Consider the following 22,870-nt stretch of genomic DNA (forward strand, 5'->3'; position numbering starts at 1 on the left):
CATTTCTTGAGAAGTTCACTTCATTTTTTGGGAAGTTCATATATATTATTATTTTTGTAAGTCCACTTCATATTTTAAGAATATCAATATGCTTTGGGAAGTTCACTTCATTTTCTTGGAAGTTAGATAATTTCATTTTTCGAAAGTTCTATTCGGTTTTTTCGGAATTTCACTTCATATTTTTGGAAGATCTATTTTTTGGGAAGTTCACTTCATTATCTTAGAAGTTCATTTCCTTTTTCGAAAGTTCACTTCATTTTTTGGAAGCTCACTTCCTATTTTACAGAATTTAACTTCATTTTTTGGAAGTTCACTTAATTCTTTTTCTGGGAAGCTTGCTTCATTTTCTTGGAAGTTCACTTCATTTTATGAATTTCACTTCATTTTATGGAAGTTCACTTCATTTTTTGGAAGTTCACTTCGAATTTTTCGGAATGTCACTTCATTTTTTTGGAAGTTCACTTCATTTTTTTTTGGAAATTCACTTCATTTGTTCAGAAGTTCACTTCATCTTTTTGGAAGTTCACTTAATTTTTTTAGGAAAATCACCACTTCCGAGGGATGTTCACCTCATTTTTTTTAAAGAACGCTTCGTTTTATAAGAAGTCTAGTTGACTTTTTTGGAAGAACTTAACTACAATTTTTGGGAAGTTCACTTTGTTTTTTGAAAGAATACATAAACCGTTGGGGATTGCATGCAATGTCATGCCACACACTTCGATCTGGCCCACATGAATTCATACAAACCAAAGTTTGTTTGATTCCACCACATGAAATAGAGGTATATACATATGGGTGGATATACGTTAGATTTCCTATGAAACTTAGCATAATTGATTCATTTTAAAAATACAAGCTAGTACGGAAATCAACCTTAGAAATAAAATAACCATACTAGAAAAACTTCCGATCCTACTCCTCTGGTTCATACTACTTGATGCTAAAATGGATGTATCTATAACTAAAATGTGTCGAGATACATCTATATTAGCATCAAGTAATATGAATCGCAACACTACAAGGTTTATCCTACAAATTTCCAATACAAATGCTTTTAATCAAAATGGTTGGTTTATGCAATTTCCTACGCAGGTGAGCAATGACAGCGCATGCCTGTGCTGACAAAAGCTATAGGGACACCACTCAACATCACCCAAAAAGGTGATGCATGTCTCCCGCTTCACCCGAGCAGGTGAGGCACCAGTAAATCTTTCCCTTCTTCTACGTGCCATCTCAGTCCAATCCCGACTTCCTGATGTATGTCAGAGGGCTACACTCTTGACCTACTACGGAGTCCACCGTATTATTGCATGTGTGTTCACAAGCTGAGAATTTCGAGAGAGGAGGACTACTGCGGAGCCTATGTGCAGCTATATCAACCGACGAGCGGGTCCTACATCACAAGATTTCGAAGGGGATTCTATGACTTCGCCTTTCCTGACTTTGATTCATTGCCATCTGGGTCCCGCACCCTGTGTGACCCACATTTCAGTGATTCAAAGTCAGGGAAATGTTAGAGAGGCGGGGTCAAAGAATATTTTCCCCAAGATGTGTTCACAAGCTGAGAATTTTGAGAGAGGAGGACTACTGCGGAGACTATGTGCAGCTATATCAACCGATGAGCGGCCCTACATCACAAGATTTCGAAGGGGATTCTATGACTGCGCCTTTCATGACTTTGATTCATTGCCATCCGGTTCCCGCACCCTGTGTGACCCACATTTCAGTGATTCAAAGTCACGAAAATGTTAGAGAGGCGGGGTCAAAGAATATTTTCCTCAAGATGTGTTCACAAGCTGAGAGTTTCGAGAGAGGAGGACTACTGCAGAAGCCTTTGTGCAGCTGTATCATCCGACAAGCGGGCCATACATCACAAGATTTCAAAGGGGATTCTCTGACTTCGCCTTTACTGACTTTGGTTCATTACCAACCGGTTCCCGCACCCGGTGTGACCCACATTTCAGTGATTCAAGGACAGGGAAATGTTAGAGAGGCAGGGTCAAAGAATATTTTCCCCAAGATTTGGGCTCACTAAGATTGGACTCTGCCTATATATTATATTGCACCGCTACAGCTAGAAACTATAGGTGACATTGCTCACCGGCGCTGGCGTAGATCAGCACCATAATTGTAGCTTGCACCGAGGAGAGATGACAAGGTCAGCGAGATGGCGAGTCCTCACCAGACCTGCCGGCCGTCGACAGCCACAACGACTCTGGCTACTCAAAGGTACATATACTACTACTCATGCAACCTCCGTAGACGAAGAACTAGCTAGATTACAATGTTCACCATAGTTTTCTCTTGCGATGGCTTACTCCATACGACTAGATGTCCTAAACTATGTACTACTATGTAGCAACTTTTCCTATTTTTTCACTCCCCAACGCCTCAGCCCTAACGGTGCACATGAGATATATTAAGTGTTTTGTACTATATATGAATTTTGTAACATGAACGCTCATACTTTAAAATTTTGAATACTGTTCGTCAAACATCACCTGCACAAGATTTATTAGGGAAGAAGCGCAGGCAACACATTGTTGCTGGTTGGCCACACAAGATTGACGGATCTCTGGACAAGTGAATTATTAGACTTCGGTGACAGTGCACGAAAAATCTGTAGCCCGTGTCTGGGGCGATAACCGTCTGAGAGCTCTCGGGTGATAACCGTCTGAGACCGCTCTTATTTGATTTTCTCTCCGGTGGGTTGGATGAGTAAACTATAAGTGAAGTTGTAGAATCAAAATTTTGCTACCAATATACTCTTCACCTATCCACCGGACCCGCCGGAGACTTGTTGTATTATCGAATGTGTATAATGTCTTATCGAATGTGTATAATGTCTGTGGTGTGCATTATGAATTAATGAAATTATTTTTTACTAATAATTTTTTGTCAAACATTTCTTTATGTCTATAATAATTAGGCTGATTATTTCCTCCCTCAGCTTCCAAAAAGGTTGTTCACTGGATGAACTTGAAAGCATGGATCTCACACGCCTCATGGTGCGCATGTTCCCGAGATCGCTGCACATGGTCTGTCAGAGAGACTCTGCTCTACCTGCTGAAGTTCTCCACTCCGATGTGACCCCTGCCGTATCTGCTCTGCTCGAGAAGAGAGGATACATTTATGGCCCATTGTACAGATGATGTACTAATGTTCTTGCTCGTGCTTGCGCGTGTGTTTGACCATTTCCTGACCGTAGTAGTGGTAAGGATCCGATGCGAATTAGCATGAGAATTTTACCAATCGAATGGTCACCTGGAGTAGTTTTGTACGTTTTTTTCGCATACCCATGATCACCATTAGTATTTCTGAAAGCTCCATACATAGTTTGCTAAATTACATTCTGGAACAGTTCCTTCACTCGAAATTGACATACTCGTACTAGTCGTCACCGTAGAATAGACACACATACACTTATATTTCTACATAATTACAACTCGAGGGCAAGGTTCCTACGGTACAACTCGTAGCTCACTTACCCGTTTGTTGCTGCGTACTCGAGGTGCATCTTGGAGAGTGGCTTAATCTCCCATAAATCATGCTTGTCAGATGAGAACTTCATCTTCATGTTCTTGTAGGACCCGTCGATGATGGCCTCTGCTAGATCAGCCATTCCTACCCGGCTCTTGAATATATCTTGGATGTCGACATGGTACATCTCTGTAATATGCATCTTGGCACGGGCAAGCATGACCTTGTCGTTCCTGGTGTCAACGCTCGTGAAAGTAATCCCTTTGCGCTTAAAAAAATTGTTCAGAGCCGGACAATTTTGGAGGAACTGCTGTAGTGGTACACGGGCAAGCTTAACGTATGCTTGTCTTCGAGCATATAGAGCATATAGGTGATAAAACTAGCATGGACTTTGGAGTTTGTTACTTTTCTTCTTTTTATTATCACACAAAGTTCACAAGGTTCAATCCTTAAAGAATCACAGTAAGCAAGTGAGCTATAAAGTGATATCTTTTACAACACAAAATATGCTTAACAATAAGTGGTCTCGTGTTCAAACAAATAAAAAGTTATAGACCATAAAGCATGTTTCGGTGAACCTATAAATTTTTTACTTATTTACTTATTTTGTTTCTTTACTTATTTTTTTGGATACTCTTATTTTGATTCATTTTACTCTTGAATAACATAAAGTAAGTAGGGAATATGATAACTGCAAATGTACAGTTCAATTGTAGCTAGTTTCAAAATAAGAGCATCGAACCACGTGGAGCTGCTAGTTAAGGTATTAATGCCCCTTACTACTATCTATGAAGGGCCACTTGTAAGTTGTTCCTTAATCTCAAGTAAGGGTGTTTTAAATAGAGTTGTATTTGGTTGCAAGGAAAGTAAATAAAGTAATAAAGTAACAAGCGTAGTGAGAAATGAAGTGAATCTCAATAAGACAAAGTGTTCTCGGGGATTTGTTGGATCCTCCTCTAGCATTACGATTAATGTTAATCAAGATAAACTATGCCTTTAATCATGTTGTGTGTGGAGAGAGCTCCATAATTAGATGCGCTCAGAAAACCATCTGTCATTACATCTCTAGATAACCACTGCGGCTAACCTTCTGCAACCACATATTGACTATCGCAATTAAGGGTTTCCTCAGTGTTAACAATATGAGCTTAGTGAGTCTCCCCTTGTCCACCTCTTTCATATGATAAAGCATCTCCACGGTAATGTCACTTCCCGCTCAGGTGTTGTATGGTGGTGTTTTGCTTCTTGTTGTATGGTGGAACACTATAGAGGAACTTTTCATTTTTTAGCTTCTTCTTTCTTCGGTTGTGTGAATCCGTACTACTATTAGGGTATGACGTTGTTGCAAAAGCTAGGTGTAATTGATATTTTCACGATATTGATTTATTCTCTTTATACAACGCATCGCCTAACAAATGGCTCTCATATTTTATAAGGGTAAGAACTAATAAACTTCCGTTAAATAGGGTAATACAATGAACAATTATTAAATGGGGTAACTAGTGTCAAAGATATAAAATTAGGAGGAAAACTGGAATGTAGTCATAAATAAAACTTTTTATCACGGAACATTCATGATCAATTCCACATTATTCGGAGGTAGTAATTGCCAAAGAACAAAGGATTGGCTATGTTTCCATCCAAACAAAGTTTAGAACAGCAATCTTCCTTGCACACTCCAGAAATATAAATATCTCATCAGAATAATCCGTGAGGTCAACGTCTTATGTAATCTTCATAAGTATCATATGTGATCAGCATCCACGGCATGGCCAACTGAACTGGAGCCCCAAGAAGGAAATGCGCTGGTATTTACACCAACTTTTTTTTTGCAAAACACAGTACAGACGTAGACGCTCACATATACTCACCCCTATGAACGCACGCACGCACACTCTACCCCTGTGAGCACCTCCGAGAGACTGCAACCAAGAAACTTCATTCGGCGGGTCTTGAGATTGACGAAGTCACCACAGACACATCGCTATCGACGGGAACATTGTCTCCGAATGAAGAATATTCCCTCTTTAATGAGACACCAAAGTGTTAAATCTGTGGTTTAAACTCTGGTGTGCTGAGGTGCCACTGACCTCCTAACCACCAACCACAGGTTGGTTCTGTATTTATATCAACCTTCTCCATTCGCTGAAGAGAACGGAAGCATATCAACCTTTACAGTTGAGCGCTCGTGTTGTCACACCCTTGCCTCCACGGAGGCAAGTTAAAATGCCAATGGAGGGAAAATTTCAACCATGAAACAATCAATCCCTCCTAAAATGCAAGCAAGCCTGCGCACTGCATGCATGAACACGCAATCCCATAACAGCATGCCGCTTGAATCTGAAGGCCTGCCGAAACCATCTTCGGCAGGGCGAAAAAAGATCCAAAACAGAAGGGATCGATCGGTTGAAATAAAATATCACCCATCGATCTGTGGCGAACAAATCGATGGATTGGTCAATCACTCCGGCAGAGAAGCATGACGACGCAGCGGCGGATGATGTAGAGCTTGGCCCTCTGCTCCTTGATAACCTTGTTCAGTTTCCCCATCTGTTTCACCTGGCTCCCAACCTTCAGGGCTCTATACTAACTTGTTCGTACAAAAAAAGGGTTTTGTCCAAAAGGATCTGTGAGGTGTTTCCTTCACACAAAAGTTTGAATGGTGCAAGGATGTGTGTACTTCTGAAGGTCTAGCCCTAGCTGTGCGAAAGAAAGATATGCATGAGGTCTTATATAGAGATTGATCAGGTGAAAGTACATAGAGGGCAGTTCCGATGGTAGAGACTAGAGAAGATACGATATCACAAGGCCATCATACGCCCACATGAAAGAACCTTTGCTTATGGACTAGGGGGGCACCCCCATGACACCATAGCATATCGTCAATTCGTCATACATATTTTATTTGCTAGTTGCGTTGGAGATTGCACGCTCTTTGTAATCAAAGGGTGATTGCTAACTTAGAGACGGAACAATTTTGTGAAGACACGCCCAGGACAAGATGGTATTGACACAGCTGACCATCCGAATGCAGAAAAGTTTGGGTAGATGCATGAATGCAGGTTGTTTTGTACCTCCAAGAAAAGAGGGTCTCCAATCTCGATAAAGTCTCAGCATTGGCGCCATGAATGGATGAAACTTCCCAGAAGGTTACGGATTACTGTGATTATTTCGCATGAATCCACCGGCCACAAGCGCGATGAAAGGATTATCAGCTTCTAGGAAATGTGTCGTGCTGATTCAGTAGGGAACCAACCGACTGAAACATAAATTATTTGAAGCTTAGATGTTACAGGCAGGGGCGGATCGAGTGGGGGTGCCCCCTCCAGAAACGTAAAAACTCTATTACCTGTACTATTTTGCTAATTCTATGTGTTTATTAGGTGCAAACAAGTTAAATTGTTAAATATTTATGGTCAAAACTCCACAATAGTGAATCAACCGGTCTATTTAGGCCAAATATAAAGCGCAATAGGCAAAAAAATTAAGCTTGGCACCCCACCCCCACTGATATTATCCGCCACTGGTTACAGCCTTACAGGTAGTTTCTTAAAATCAAAGATATATGTTCATGTCCATTAAGATGGGCTCCCAACCTTCCTGTTGACTACGATCAAGGTGGATAAGGCAACTCTGTGCGCCTTCGACAAAATCCGGCGTGGCATGTTGTGGGCATGCTCCACCTCGGTGAGTGGTGGCAAATGCAAGGTATGCTGGGCGAAGGTCTGCCGCCCCAAGCATCTGGGGGGGGGGGGGGGGGGGAGGGCTTGGCATTCTTGACCTCGAGAAGTTTGCGCGGGCCCTGCATCTTCGTTGGCTTTGGTTGGAATGGGTTGCACCGCACAGGCCGTGGGTGGGCCTCGAAACGCCAAATGATGACATCGATAGGAACCTATCCAACGCCGCCACCAAGGTCACCACTGGAAATGGCAAAAAGGCTTCTTTCTGGTCCTCCTCCTGGCTGGACGGCACTACCCCTGGGTCAATCGCGCCAAAGATTTTTGAGGCTTCAAAAAGGAAGAAGCGGAGCGTTCATGACGCTATTGACAACAACAGATGGGTGGCCGACTTTTCCGTAACCAACTTCACGGTTGAGCACATGCCCCAATTGGTTGCCCTATGAGGCATGCTTCAGGACGTTGCCTTAACTCTTGGAACTAAAGACACCATCTCCTGGACCCTAACTTCTAGTGGCACTTACTCCACTAAGTCGGCGTACAAAGCGCAGTTTGTGGGAGCGGTCCCGTACTCCTTCAAAGGTGTTGTCTGGAGGCCTTGGGCTCCCTCCCAAATGCCACTTCTTTGCTTGGCTGATGGTGGAGAACAGGCTGTGGACCTCGGACCGCCTTGCAGTCCGAGGATTGTCGCATCAACCAACCTGCCAGCTTTGTAAGGGCATGCCTGAGACGACAAGACACATCCTCTTCGAATGCCGCTACTCCAAGCGAATCTGGCAACAGACGGCTTCATGGTTGTTTTGCCCTTCGCTGGTGCAGGATATGGGGAGTGGGCGGGAGACCGTGCTGCAATACTGGAACGCTATCACCAGCTCGCCTACCGCCCATCCTTTTCAGCTCAAGACTGCCGTCACCCTTATCACTTGGGAACTCTGGAAGGAAAGGAACACGAGAGTTTTCAATAACAGTGCTTCCACGCCGTTGGCACTGATGCAAAAGATCAAGGAGGAGAGCAAGAACTGGATCCTCACAGGTGCCAAAAAACTTGCAGAGATCACTAGCTGATGCGTTGATAGCTTAGTTTGCCACAGGGTTCCTTTTTCTGTTTTCTGTTTGGGCTCTGCCCGTTCTATGCTTGTTCCTTCTCTATCAATATAAAAGGCAAAGCTTTTGCCTCGCTTAAAAAAACATATTATTAACAGGTAATACTACAAATGTTTATCTTTTAACTTTTGTTATGAGGATGTAAAATACAGTCCGGATGAATAGCTGCATTCAGTATGCATGCGATAATATATGTTGTTATCACCGTTAAGAGCCTAAGACATTGCAAATAAATGTATATACGGTATCCCTTGGTTAGCAGGACACGAGAAGGCTTAGCCTCATCACGGATAGTCCTGATGAAAAGAACCAATCAGCTAGTTTGCATGCATAAAGAAGAATAGATGTTGAAGAAACGGAGTAGAAAAATATACAAGACATAAGATTTTAAAAAGAAGTCATAAAATAGTGCTTTGTGGCATGGCAGTAAAGTATTTGCAATTTGATTACGGGATAGATGTGGAGACAGTCTTTTGGGTTTCCTTCTTAGGATATCTACGCAATTTCCACTAGATAGAAGTATAATTTTAAGATGAAAAGTTGTTAGAAGTATGTCCTAGTTTAAGCCTATGTTTCCCTTGGGTGTGTTCAATGGCATGTTTACGACCTCATCAGGTACAATTGTTTCACGCCAAACACCAGAATGATGGAAAATTATACCTGAGTCTTCAACTGACGGTAGTCATTCATCCTCCCAAGCACCAGCAACCGATTCATGATCAACAACTACAATACCATGGGTAATAATGTAATATGAGTGTCTACACACATAGAAACCCGTTGGTATCCTAGTGTCAGGCATGAACATCGCATCCAATGGTGCCCCCATAGGCCGGGTAGAGCTGATGTGAAAACACCGTCACTCCACACCTTACCATCTTCGCGGTGCTCTTAAGTAAACTTCTACCTATTCCCAACAGAGGAGGATACTAAGTTTATGATTCCAAATTCAAAGATCAACTTGTTTTCATGAAACAGTCATGTGGCTTGACTCTTGAGTTGATTGGCGGACATGAAGTTAAGTTCTCAATATCAAGCCAGGAGATTACAATATGTGTACAAAAGTTGAATAAAGAAAAAAATGGAGCAAGGACATTAAATTCATTTGTGATGCATATCTTTTTTTTATGGGAGAGAGAATATGAACTTTTGTGTTGGTATGAACGTATTTTCCATCCTAGATAAACTGCACATACAAAGATTGTCTGGGACTTTGGAAAGTTAACTTGAGGCTAAATTGTCAACCTATACTTCCTCTATTCTTTTTTATTGTACACCACTGATAGTTGAACCATCAGCTCGTCATTCAGTCCCTTAAGAAACCTTTCCTTCCTCTTGGCATCTGTATTGCTATCATCCGTTGCATAGCACGTCAAGTTGCTGAACTCCTCTATTATTCAGACACACCGCGATGATCCTGTCTGAGATTTAGAAATTCAGTCATCTTCGGGTCCATCACTCCAGAGGAAATGTGGGCGGTACGAAAACCTTCTTCAAAGATTGCCCAAGTCGCCTCCGCTATTGGATGAGTTATTTGGAAATTCTCCCACCAGCTAGCTGCAGGTCCTTCCAGCAGATGAGCAGCAAATCTAACCTTCTCAGCATCAGTGCATCCAATGGTCACCAAGTCCTTGTTCACAGAACGTAGCCAATCATTGGCCACCATGGGTTCTGCTACCCTTGAAAACTTCTCAGGGCGAAGCCTTAGGAACCTAGTCAGCATATCCACATGCGGTGGAGGTGGTGGTGGAGGGGGTGGTGGATTGTTGTTGTTGTTGTTCTGGATGTTGTTGTTCAGCTGAGTTATGGTTTGAGCCACTGCCTGCATCACCTGAGCTTGTGCCTCCATCATTTGCTGAACGTACGCTGGTACTTCGGGTCCACGACGGGGCGGCATTCTGTTTGGTTTGGTATAGGTAAGAGTAGAGTTTAGAAATAGAGTCTAAGGGAATAAAATTCCTACCCTCACACAACACATGCATAAAACAACCTTAAACAAACAAGCATTCATAATAAACATTTAGTTTTGAAATACGTGAATCGCAAAACGTCTCGAAAATGGGAAATAAAACACACTAGCTTGCCTACCTCAGGTGGTCGGCAAACTCAACTTGAAAGCTAAGAAAAACGGAAATGGTGGTCTATTTGTCTTGAGTGATTCAAGTTTCTCTCGTACTTCGAGTGTAATCTATCTTTTCTAAATGGGTTTTTAGGAGGTAAGCCATCTAAGCAAAAAAGAAACATTTTTTTAAGATGGAGTAGGTGAGAATACTAGAAGTTCACAAACCACATATCTTTTTAACAGAAACAAGATAAGATGGATTTTTCATTCCTAGGGTCTTCCTATTTTCTAATCAAACCTAGGTTCCCGAACCTAAGGGAAACATAATGCTCTGATACCATCTGTAGTGACCTCACCTGAAAAAGTGAGAGTCCCTGTGCAATAGTGCTAGTCCCGGATCGAACTGCTACCACACACAGTTTAGGATGAAATACCAAGTAGCAAAGGTCTTCATTACAACGTAAGATCCAGCGAAAATAAAATGGTTTGATACAAGTTGCATAGCTCTCAGGCTAGCACAATATCAGAGTTTAAAGCAGCAAGGAAATTTTCAAGCATGGAGCCCTCTTCCTTCATGCAGCCACATGCAGACATGTTGGCAAAGACTCGTGAACCTAACTATAAATCTTCAGCTAGAGAAGTAACCTGCAATATAAAACGTTACAGCCCGAAGGTCAATACATTTGGAATTGTATTGGCAAGATGACACTTTGGTGGATACAAATGGCAACCTAACACATACGTGATCATTTGGCTGGTAGAGCTTAGGCATATTTGTATAAAACCAATTTTATCCTATTATTTGACAAATTATTTTCTTTCATACTAACCAAGCGGTACCATTGATAGACATCAATGAACCTAGACACCACCAATAGACATCAGTGAGCCTTCTTATTTCATATGATCAACTTGGTTTGGGTGATCTACCCTGTAGACTCTGACCATAGACATGGCACGGGACCTACTAGCCGATAGTCACTTGCACCAATTGTCATAGCCATGTTCCCCCATCAAATTTTATTTAATAAGTTGGGATGAGGAGATCTTCGAACATGATCCTTGTCAGATCGCTCAAATTGTCCGTAACGGGGGACATGGCTAAGTACTTAGTTTTAACACTCTGCAGAGGTTGTACAAATTTACTCACATGACGTAGTTTGCTCTTCTTCCATGATGCACATTTTCCTCAAATGGACAGATGTTGACTAGGACGAGACTTTTCCGAAGTGATCCCCCAGACCTTTTTCTATGGACCCGTACGAACCTACATTCCCCTACATCATCTGTCATGTAGGGCCTGGGTTCTCACAACATATTCCATCAAGCCAGAGCCCATATTAGCATGTGGCTGTACGGTAGCTAATGAGTAAGGTTGTCTACAATCTCTTTGTTCCTGGGTCGCCGTCCACAAGTGCGATGCACACGGCGGTTCATAGACATGACCCCGTTGCAACCACTCAACATAAACCAAGCAATACCAATTCCACCCAGGTAGTTCATTAAACTTAGTTGTTTTCCATAACTCACTAATCAAATCATTTCATAGCATAGATGAGCAACAACTAAATTTAATGGCGACAAAGAAGTCAAGTAGGGGTAGCTAGACTACTGGGATTGCATAGAAAGCATAAGACCCTACACATGTATACTACAAAAATTACTACTATGCATAGATAAAAACTAGGACATTTGTGATTGGTGTGTCACTTGCCTGGATAAGGTGGAGAGTTGGTACAATGTTCACAAGAACACACGTTGCAGTCGGCACAGTCACAATCTACAATCAAGTAACAATGCACCATAAGCATGCACTATGCCAGATATCATATTCAGTGACAAATTTCCTCATGACAAATGTCTGGTCTGTCATGTATTAAGGTAAGTAGGTGACATATTGGCTTTTTTGTCACGCATGATCATACATGCATGACGGCATGAAATTGTGTCATTTTTAACCGTTGATGCGTGCAATTAACACACGTCCGTTGGAAACCCCAAGAGGAAGGTGTGATGCGTACAGTAGCAAGTTTTCCCTCAGTAAGAAACCAAGGTTTATCGAACCAGTAGGAGTCAAGGATCACGTGAAGGTCGTTGGTGACGGAATGTAGTGCGGCGCAACACCAGGGATTCCGGCACCAACGTGGAACCTGCACAACACAATCAAAGTACTTTGCCCCAACGTAACATTGAGGTTGACAATCTCACCGGCTTGCTGTAAACAAAGGATTAACCGTATAGTGTGGAAGATGATGTTTGTTTGCGAAGAACAGTAAAGAACAATTGCAGTAGATTGTATTTCTGATGTAAAGAATGGACCGGGGTCCACAGTTCACTAGTGGTGTCTCTCCCATAAGATAAATAGCATGTTGGGTGAATGAATTACAGTTGGGCAATTGACAAATAAAGAAGGCATAACAATGCACATACATATATCATGATGAGTACTATGAGATTTAATCAGGGCATTATGACAAAGTACATAGACCGCTATCTAGCATGCATCTATGCCTAAAAAGTCCACTTTCAGGTTATCATCCGAACCCCTTCCAGTATTAAGTTGCAAACAACAGACAATTGCATTAAGTATGGTGCGTAATGTAATCAACACAAATATCCTTAGACAAAGCATTGATGTTTTATCCCTAGTGGCAACAGCACATCCACAACCTTAGAACTTTCTCACATCGTCCTGCATTCAATGGAGGCATGAACCCACTATCGAGCATAAATACTCCCTCTTGGAGTTACAAGTATCAACTTGGCCAGAGCCTCTACTAGCAACGGAGAGCATGCAAGAACATAAACAACATATATGATAGATTGATAATCAACTTGACATAGTATTCAATATTCATCGGATCCCAACAAACACAACATGTAGCATTACAAATAGATGATCTTGATCATGATAGGCAGCTCACAAGATCTAACATGATAGCACAATGAGGAGAAGACAACCATCTAGCTACTGCTATGGACCCATAGTCCGGGGGTGAACTACTCACACATCGATCCGGAGGCGATCATGGCGATGAAGAGCCCTCCGGGAGATGATTCCCCTCTCCTGTAGGGTGCCGGAGGCGATCTCCTGAATCCCCCGAGATGGGATTGGCGGCGGCTGCGTCTCTGGAAGGTTTTCCGTATCGTGGCTCTCGGTACTGGGGGTTTCGCGACGAAGGCTTTAAGTAGGCGGAAGGGTAGGTTTAGGGGCGACACGAGGGCCCCACACAACAGGGCGGCGCGGGCCCTAGCCTGGCTGCGCGGCCCTATTGTGGCGGCGCCTCGTCGCCCCACTTCGTAATCCTTTCGGTCTTCTGGAAGCTTCGTGGAAAAATAAGACCCTGGGCGTTGATTTCGTCCAATTCCGAGAATATTTCCTTTGTAGGATTTCTGAAACCAAAAACAGCAGAAAACAGCAACTGGCTCTTCGGCATCTCGTCAATAGGTTAGTGCGGAAAATGCATAATAATGACATAAAGTGTGTATAAAACATGTGAGTATCATCATAAAAGTAGCATGGAACATAAGAAATTATGGATACGTTTGAGACGTATCAAGCATCCCCAAGCTTAGTTCCAACTCGCCCTCGAGTAGGTACACGATAACAAGGATAATTTCTGAAGTGACATGCTATCATAATCTTGATCAATACTATTGTAAAGCACATGAGATGAATGCAGCGATTCGAAGCAATGATGAAGACAATGAGTAAACAACTGAATCATATAGCAAAGACTTTTCATGAATAATACTTTCAAGACAAGCATCAATAAGACTTGCATAAGAGTTAACTCATAAGCAATAAATTCTTAGTAGAAAGCTTCAAAGCAACACAAAGGAAGATATAAGTTTCAGCGGTTGCTTTCAACTTCAACATGTTTATCTCATGGATAATTGTCAACATAAAGCAATATAACAAGTGCAATAGGTAGATATGTAAGAATCAATGCACACAGTTTACACAAGTGTTTGCTTCTGAGATAGAAAGAATAGGTAAACTGACTCAACAATAAAGTAAAAGAATGGCCCTTCGCAGAGGGAAGCATGGATTACTATTTTTGTGCTAGAGCTTTTTATTTTGAAAACTTAGAAACAATTTTGTCAACGGTAGTAATAAATCATTTGTGTTATGTATAAGACATCCTATAAGTTGCAAGCCTCGTGCATAGAATACTAATAGTGCCCGCACCTTGTCCTAATTAGCTTGGATTAACATGGATTATCATTGCATAACATATGTTTCAACCAAGTGTCACAAAGGGGTACCTCTATGCCGCCTGTACAAAGGTCTAAGGAGAAAGCTCGCATTGGATTTCTCGCTATTGATTATTCTCAACTTAGACATCCATACCGGGACAACATAGACAACAGATAATGGACTCCTCTTTTATGCATAAGCATGTAACAACAATTAATAATTTTCTCATATGAGATTGAGGATATTGTCCAAAACTGAAACTTCCACCATGGATCATGGTTTTAGTTAGCGGCCCAATGTTCTTCTCTAACAATATGCATGCTTAACCATAAGGTGGTAGATCTCTCTTACTTCAGACAAGACGAACATGCATAGCAACTCACATGAAATTCAACAAAGAGTAGTTGATGGCGTCCCCAGTGAACATGGTTATCGCACATCAAGCAACTTAATAAGAGATAAAGTGCATAAGTACATATTCAATACCACAATAGTTTTTAAGCTATTTGTCCCATGAGCTATATATTGCAAAGGCGAATGATGGAATTTTAAAGGTAGTACTCAAGCAATTTACTTTGGAATGGCGGAGAAATACCATGTAGTAGGTAGGTATGGTGGACACAAATGGCATAGTGGTTGGCTCAAGTATTTTGGATGCATGAGAAGTATTCCCTCTCGATACAAGGTTTAGGCTAGCAAGGTTATTTGAAACAAACACAAGGATGAACCGGTGCAGCAAAACTCACATAAAAGACATATTGTAAACATTATAAGACTCTACATTGTCTTCCTTGTTGTTCAAACTCAATACTAGAAATTATGTAGACCTTAGAGAGACCAAATATGCAAACCAAATTTTAGCATGCTCTATGTATTTCTTCATTAATGGGTGCAAAGCATATGATGCAAGAGCTTAAACATGAGCACAACAATTGCCAAGTATCACATTATCCAAGACATTTATAGCAATTACTACATGTATCATTTTCCAATTCCAACCATATAACAATTTAACGAAGAAGAAACTTCGCCATGAATACTATGAGTAGAGCCTAAGGACATACTTGTCCATATGCTACAGCGGAGCGTGTTTCTCTCCCACAAAGTGAATGCTAGGATCCATTTTATTCAAACAAAACAAAAAACAAAAACAAACCGACGCTCCAAGAAAAGCACATAAGATGTGATGGAATAAAAATATAGTTTCAGGGGAGGAACCTGATAATGTTGTCGATGAAGAAGGGGATGCCTTGGGCATCCCCAAGCTTAGACGCTTGAGTCTTCTTGATATATGCAGGGGTGAACCACCGGGGCATCCCCAAGCTTAGAGCTTTCACTCTCCTTGATCATGTTGCATCATACTCCTCTCTTGATCCTTGAAAACTTCCTCCACACCAAACTTAGAACAACTCATTAGAGGGTTAGTGCACAATAAAAAATTCACATGTTCAGAGGTGACACAATCATTATTAACACTTCTGGACATTGCTCAAAGCTACTGGAAGGTAATGGAACAAAGAAATCCACCCAACACAGCGAAAGAAGCAATGCGAAATAAAAGGCAGAATCTGTCAAAACAGAACAGTCCGTAAAGACGAATTTTAAAATGGCACCAGACTTGCTCAAATGAAAATGCTCAAATTGAATGAAAGTTGCGTACATATCTGAGGATCACTCACGTAAATTGGCATAATTTTCTGAGTTACCTACAGAGAATTGTTCCCAGATTCGTGACAGCAAAGAAATCTGAAACTGCGCAGTAATCCAAATCTAGTATGAACTTTTCTATCAACGACTTTACTTGGCACAATAAAACACTAAACTAAGATAAGGAGAGGTTGCTACAGTAGTAAACAACTTCCAAGACACAAAATAAAAACAAGGTACTGTAGCAAAATAACACATGGGTTATCTCCCAAGAAGTTCTTTCTTTATAGCCATTAAGATGGGCTCAGCAGTTTTAATGATGCACTCGCAAGAAATAATATTTGAAGCAAAAGAGAGCATCAAGAGGCAAATTAGAAACACATTTAAGTCTAACATGCTTCCTATGCATAGGAATCTTGTAAATAAACAAGTTCATGAAGAGCAAAGTAACAAGCATAGGAAGATAAAACAAGTGTAGCTTCAAAAATTTCAGCACATAGAGAGGTGTTTTAGTAACATGAAAATTTCTACAACCATATTTTCCTCTCTCATAATAACTTTCAGTAGCAACATGAGCAAACTCAATAATATAACTATCACATAAAGCATTCTTATCATGAGTCTCATGCATAAAATTATTATTCTCCACATAAGCATAGTCAATTTTATTAGTTGTGGTGGGAGCAAATTCAACAAAGTAGCTATCATTATTATTCTCATCATCAAATATAGGAGGCATAGTATCATCAAAGTAAATTTCCTCCTCAATGCTTGGGGGACTAAAAAGATCATGCTCACCAAAACCAGCTTCCCCAAGCTTAGAATTTTCCATAGCATTAGCAACAATAGTGTTCAAAGCATTCATATTAATAACATTCCCATTAGCATGCATATAAAGTTCCATGGGTTTTTTAATTCTCTCTTCAAACACATCATGTCCTAATTCAAGATAAAGTTCATAAAGATCTCTCATATTTTTGTTGTTTTCCATTATGCCTAACTAGTGTAAACAAGAAACAAAAAGTTGCAATTGCAGGATCTAAAGGAAATAGCTTCGAGCACAAATACAATGGATCCAGAAAAGTACTGTTACCTGGAACCGAAGTATGAGTGCCTTTTACCTTTCCTCCCCGGCAACGGCGCCAGAAATTTGCTTGATGTCTACGCCCCCTCCTTTTCCTGTAGACAGTGTTGGGCCTCCAAGAGCAGAGGTTTGTAGAACAGCAGCAAGTTTCCCTTAAGTGGATCACCCAAGGTTTATCGAACTCAGGGAGGAAGAGGTCAAAGATATCCCTCTCATGCAACCCTGCAACCACAAAGCAAGAAGTCTCTTGTGTCCCCAACACACCTAATAGGTGTACTAGTTCGGCGAAGAGATAGTGAAATACAGGTGGTATGAATATATATGAGCAGTAGCAACAAAGCACTTAAAAGTGCTTTGCCCAGGACAGTAAACAAGCAGTAGTAACGCAGCAGTAGTAACGCAGTAAAACAGTAAACAAGCAGCAATAGCAGTATTTAGGAACAAGGCCTAGGGATTAGACTTTCACTAGTGGACACTCTCAACTTTGATCACATAACAGAATAGATAAATGCATACTCTACACTCTTGTTGGATGATGAACACATTGCGTAGGATTACACGAACCCTCAATGCCGGAGTTAACAAGCTCCACAATTCAATGTTCATATTTAAATAACCTTAGAGTGCATGAAAGATCAATTCGACTAAACCAAGTACTAACATAGTATGCACACTGTCACCTTCACACTATGTAGGAGGAATAGATCACATCAATACCATCATAGCAATAGTTAACTTCATAATCTACAAGAGATCATAATCATAGCCTACGCCAAGTACTAACACGGGTGCACACACTGTCACCATTACACCGTGCAGGAGGAATAAAACTACTTTAATAACATTGCCAGAGTAGCACATAGATAAATTGTGATACAAAACACATTGCAATCATAAAGAGATATAAATAAGCACTTCACTATGCCATTCATAACAGTGAATAAGTATTCTGTGAAATATAGCCTAAGAGACCCACACGGTGCACACACTGTCACCTTTACACACGTGGGACAAGGAGTCTCCGGAGATCACATAAGTAAAATTCACTTGACTAGCATAACGACATCTAGATTACAAGCATCATCATATGAATCTCAATCATGTAAGGCAGCTCATGAGATTATTGTATTGAAGTACATAGGAGAGAGATGAACCACATAGCTACCGGTATAGCCCCGAGCCTCGATGGAGAACTACTCCCTCCTCATGGGAGCAGCAGCGGTGATGAAGATGGCGGTGGAGATGGCAGCGGTGTCGATGGAGAAGCCTTCCGGGGGCACTTCCCCGTTCCGGCGGCATGCCGGAACAGAGACTCCTGTCCCCCAGATCTTGGCTTCGCGATGGCGGCGGCTCTGGAAGGTTTCTGTGGGTTTCGTCGAACGTATCAGGGTTTTCGCGACGGAGGCTTTAAATAGGCGGAAGGGCAAGGTCGGTGGACTTCCGGGGGGGCCCACACTATAGGGTGGCGCGGGCCACACCCAGGCCGTGCCGGCCTATGGTCTGGTGGCCCTGTGCCCCCTCTCTGGCGGTTCTCGTGTGTTCTGGATGCTTCCGGGCAAAATAGGAACCTGGGCGTTGATTTCGTCCAATTCCGAGAATATTTCGTTACTAGGATTTCTGAAACCAAAAACAGCAGAAAACAACAACTGGCTCTTCGGCATCTTGTTAATAGGTTAGTTCCAGAAAATGCACGAATATGACATAAAGTGTGCATAAAACATGTAGATATCATCAATAATGTGGCATGGAACATAAGAAATTATCGATACGTCGGAGACGTATCACACATCCACAACCTTAGAACTTTCTGTCACTGTCCCAGATTCACTGGAGGCATGAACCCACTATCGAGCATAAATACTCCCTCTTGGTGTTACAAGTATCAACTTGGCCAGAGCCTCTACTAGCAACGGAGAGCATGCAAGAACATAAACAACATATATGATAGATTGATAATCAACTTAACATAGTATTCAATATTCATCGGATCCCAACAAACACAACATGTAGCATTACAAATAGATGATCTTGATCATGATAGGCAGCTCACAAGATCTAACATGATAGCACAATGAGGAGAAGACAACCATCTAGCTACTGCTATGGACCCATAGTCCAGGGGTGAACTACTCACACATCGATCCGGAGGCGATCATGGCGATGAAGAGCCCTCCGGGAGATGATTCCCCTCTCCGGCAGGGTGCCGGAGGCGATCTCCTGAATCCCCCGAGATGGGATTGGCGGCGGCTGCGTCTCTGGAAGGTTTTCCGTATCGTGACTCTCGGTACTGGGGGTTTCGCGACGAAGGCTTTAAGTAGGCGGAAGGGTAGGTTTAGGGGCGACACGAGGGCCCCACACAACAGGGCGGCGCGGGCCCTAGCCTGGCCGCGCGGCCCTGTTGTGGCGGCGCCTCATCGCCCCACTTTGTAATCCTTTCGGTCTTCTGGAAGCTTCGTGGAAAAATAAGACCGTAGGCGTTGATTTCGTCCAATTCCGAGAATATTTCCTTTGTAGGATTTCTGAAACCAAAAACAGCAGAAAACAGCAACTGGCTCTTCGGCATCTCGTCAATAGGTTAGTGCCGGAAAATGCATAATAATGACATAAAGTGTGTATAAAACATGTGAGTATCATCATAAAAGTAGCATGAAACATAAGAAATTATGGATACGTTTGAGACGTATCAACCGTCACGGATAATCCTGATGACGAAATTGAGTTCGTGGTACATTAGTCCGTCACTGATTAGTGGTAGGACCAGGTTGTTAATGTGAATGTAGAAAAGAAATAAACTAGTTCAACAAATAGGAAAAAAGCAGGCGTATATGAGAATCGAACTATGGACGTGAAGTCGAATTGATCGGGAAGTACTACCGTTATACTACAATCCGTTTGTGTTAATAATTTCCTACGTGATAATTTTTATATAATTATTTACGGTAGTACATGGCAATGATATAATAAAGTCTATGGCTCAGTAGCAACTGGATTAATGGACATGTTTTCATAACAGGAAAAGATATTTTGCAGTACCAAATATTTTGTGATGTTGTTACCTGTAGTTGCTTGTATTTTTCTGATTACCAACACATACAGATTGTATTTATGAAAACAAAACTTGAAACTAACAACAGCAAGTACAAGTCCAAAAAAGGAGACATAAAAGTAGTAAACTTGTGGGACAAAGGGATATGTAATCTACACAACTCTGGTGTAGCCAAACATTGTTAGTCGAAATTAACTCGAAACTTGCTTAGCTACAGAATAAAGCATCTACACAAATGCAGCGTGCATCAACATGAAAAAAGAGATAACATGTGCAGCAGTAATGCTTCTGCAACAGCAAACAACATATAAACATGGCATAGTCTTAAACAACTGGGTATGATTGCCCAGGTTCCAAATAACAAAAGTAGAACATAGTCTTTGAAACATGACATAGTTTAACCATGAACCTCCAGGGGAACAACTAAACAGAAACTAAATTTAGTGGAGAACATGAGGGCCAACAGCTGGACCGACGAGCAGGATGAGGCCAGTCTTGGCGTAGTCCCTGAGGAACTTGCCAAAGGCAGCATGCTTCGCCTTGCTAGAAGCTTTGTGCTTGTGGGCGCTACCTTTTCCAACTCCCGTCGCGTGCTGGATCAGACTCTCAATGTCTTTCGGGAAACCCTGCCGCAGAATGGGCAATTAGGCTGACCGTTCCGGCGGAAAGGGATCTGGCCAGTCTTCAGCTTCTTCAGAACGAAGCCGCTCTTCCGGTCCCGGTCCTCCTTGTCGCTGTCCATGTCCTCAGAGTCTTCCTGTGAATTTGAAAGTAAAGAAGAAGTGAGAGAAGGAAATTAACTGAAATACAATTCAAGCATTAAATATTTTTTATGAACATTATTAAGAATTAATCATCATGTAGAATCAACATTTATGATCCAGATCCAACCATAGATAATTAGTTCACTAATATAAATAAGCACCAATTTAAAGTGCTATCACAAATTGTTCATGGGTAGTCCAATCATTAGTTCACTAATATAACTAAGCACCAATTTAAGAGAAAATGGTGATTATAAATTTCATGGATCAGGAATCAATCATTTGTTCCCTGAAGATGTACTGATTCATGATGTCAATAAGCAGGAATTCAAGAATAATGGTGGTCATAAATTACATGCGCACATCTGATCATTCATTTGTTCCCTAAATAAAAATGTTGTACACATTATGGTTTCATCATATAAATAAGCACCAGTTTAAGACAAATGGTGATTATAAAATCCATGGATCAGATGAATCAATAGTACCTATAATATAATTCTTGTAATCATAATCCCTCTGGCATGATTCATATTCGGATGAATTTAAGTTTGAAATGCAGTGAGCATTACACTAAGCAGGTATGATTTATCACACACAAGGAATCATGACCTAATTAAGATAAGTGCCATCTACTAATTTGAAACATGCATGAATATTCATGGTACCATAAATCATTTGGTTGGTAGTTTGGTATATTTGAATCAAGATGTGCATCAAATATTACAAATCTAGTAACTACAAACCCATAAATCAGATGAGTAAGAACCCCAGAATCATCAATTTGTACAAGAAGTAGCAGACAGGGCAAATCAATCTACCCTATGAGCAAACCCTACGGTGAACAGTACGATCAAGAAAAACAGGGGATCAATTGGAATAGTAGAGTACCTCGCTGCAGTTGTCAGAGGCCTCCTCCTCGAACTCGTCGCACTCTCTGGGCCATAGAGCTCGCGGTACTGCTTGGAGTCGCGGTAGTACGGGTCGTTCGGGTCGAAGCCCTGGTCATCTGCTTGTGCCGCGGCAGCGAGGACGTCTCCCTTGGCCTCATCAGCGACGGCGACCACGACCGGTTGGGCGGAGCCCCCCACAGTCATGGCGTGGCGAAGAGCGGCTCTGGTTCCGGAAGAAGATCCCGCCTCCGCGGCGTCGACAACTACCGGAGCATCGCCTTCGCCTCCGTCGATGTCGACGACCGCACTCGCCTCCGGCTCGTCTCCGCGAACACACTTCATCTTCGGGGTTTTCGGTGGAAGGGGAGAAGGTCGGTGGTGCGCTGGTGGAGGTGCAAGCAGGGTTTTTCTCCAGAGATTGGGGAAGAGAAGTTGCAGGTAGAAGAGACGATGGGGCCGATGGATATACAGTAGATGCTGCCGTTTGGGTTCCTTTGCGTGACGCGTGCGTGTGAAAACGTGGAAAGTGGAACTGCAGAGTATTTACTAGAGGATGGTGGTGGTTTTGACTAGACAGGGGCGGCAATTCCTCGAAATTTGGAGCGTCCGTTCGTATATCTAGATAAAATATTGTGCTTACCAGCATAATAACTGCAGACAACTACAATTACGTGACACTGGCCAGTGGGTCCCATGTCTCGTGGGGACATCATGTCAATGACTAACATTTTATATTTGTACATGAAGTAATTTTTTGATGATGCCTATGCTTATCCGGTCAGTGAATGCAGGAGAATAAGTTAGAGACATTCCCTACCGTAGTAAATAACAATGTCTACTTTATGTATGGAAGGATTAATTTAACTGTGAATTTGACAAGAGTGCAAATAAATTGTTGAACACATCCGTAAG

At 41.8% G+C, this 22,870-nt stretch overlaps 2 protein-coding genes across 2 annotated transcripts; one reads left to right on the forward strand and one right to left on the reverse strand.

The window, feature by feature from the left end:
- Positions 1-5,858: 5,858 nt before the first annotated feature.
- On the reverse strand, positions 5,859-6,087 carry LOC127298069 (small polypeptide DEVIL 4-like). The gene has a single exon (XM_051328047.1). The coding sequence runs from the start codon at positions 6,028-6,030 to the stop codon at positions 5,938-5,940; it is 93 nt and encodes a 30-aa protein (XP_051184007.1). The 5' UTR covers positions 6,031-6,087; the 3' UTR covers positions 5,859-5,937.
- A 1,706-nt stretch (positions 6,088-7,793) lies between these two features.
- On the forward strand, positions 7,794-8,222 carry LOC139833751 (uncharacterized). Its single transcript, XM_071824098.1, has one exon. It carries the CDS (start codon positions 7,794-7,796, stop codon positions 8,220-8,222), a length of 429 nt encoding a protein of 142 aa, XP_071680199.1.
- Positions 8,223-22,870: the final 14,648 nt, after the last annotated feature.

Source organism: Lolium perenne, chromosome 7, assembly GCF_019359855.2.
Source record: "Lolium perenne isolate Kyuss_39 chromosome 7, Kyuss_2.0, whole genome shotgun sequence".
Taxonomy (NCBI): Eukaryota; Viridiplantae; Streptophyta; class Magnoliopsida; order Poales; family Poaceae; genus Lolium; species Lolium perenne.

Bases quoted from the DNA above. Each gene is read 5' to 3' on its own strand.
- LOC127298069 (XM_051328047.1), bottom strand. From the start codon at position 6,030: ATGGGGAAACTGAACAAGGTTATCAAGGAGCAGAGGGCCAAGCTCTAC.
- LOC139833751 (XM_071824098.1), top strand. From the start codon at position 7,794: ATGGTGGAGAACAGGCTGTGGACCTCGGACCGCCTTGCAGTCCGAGGA.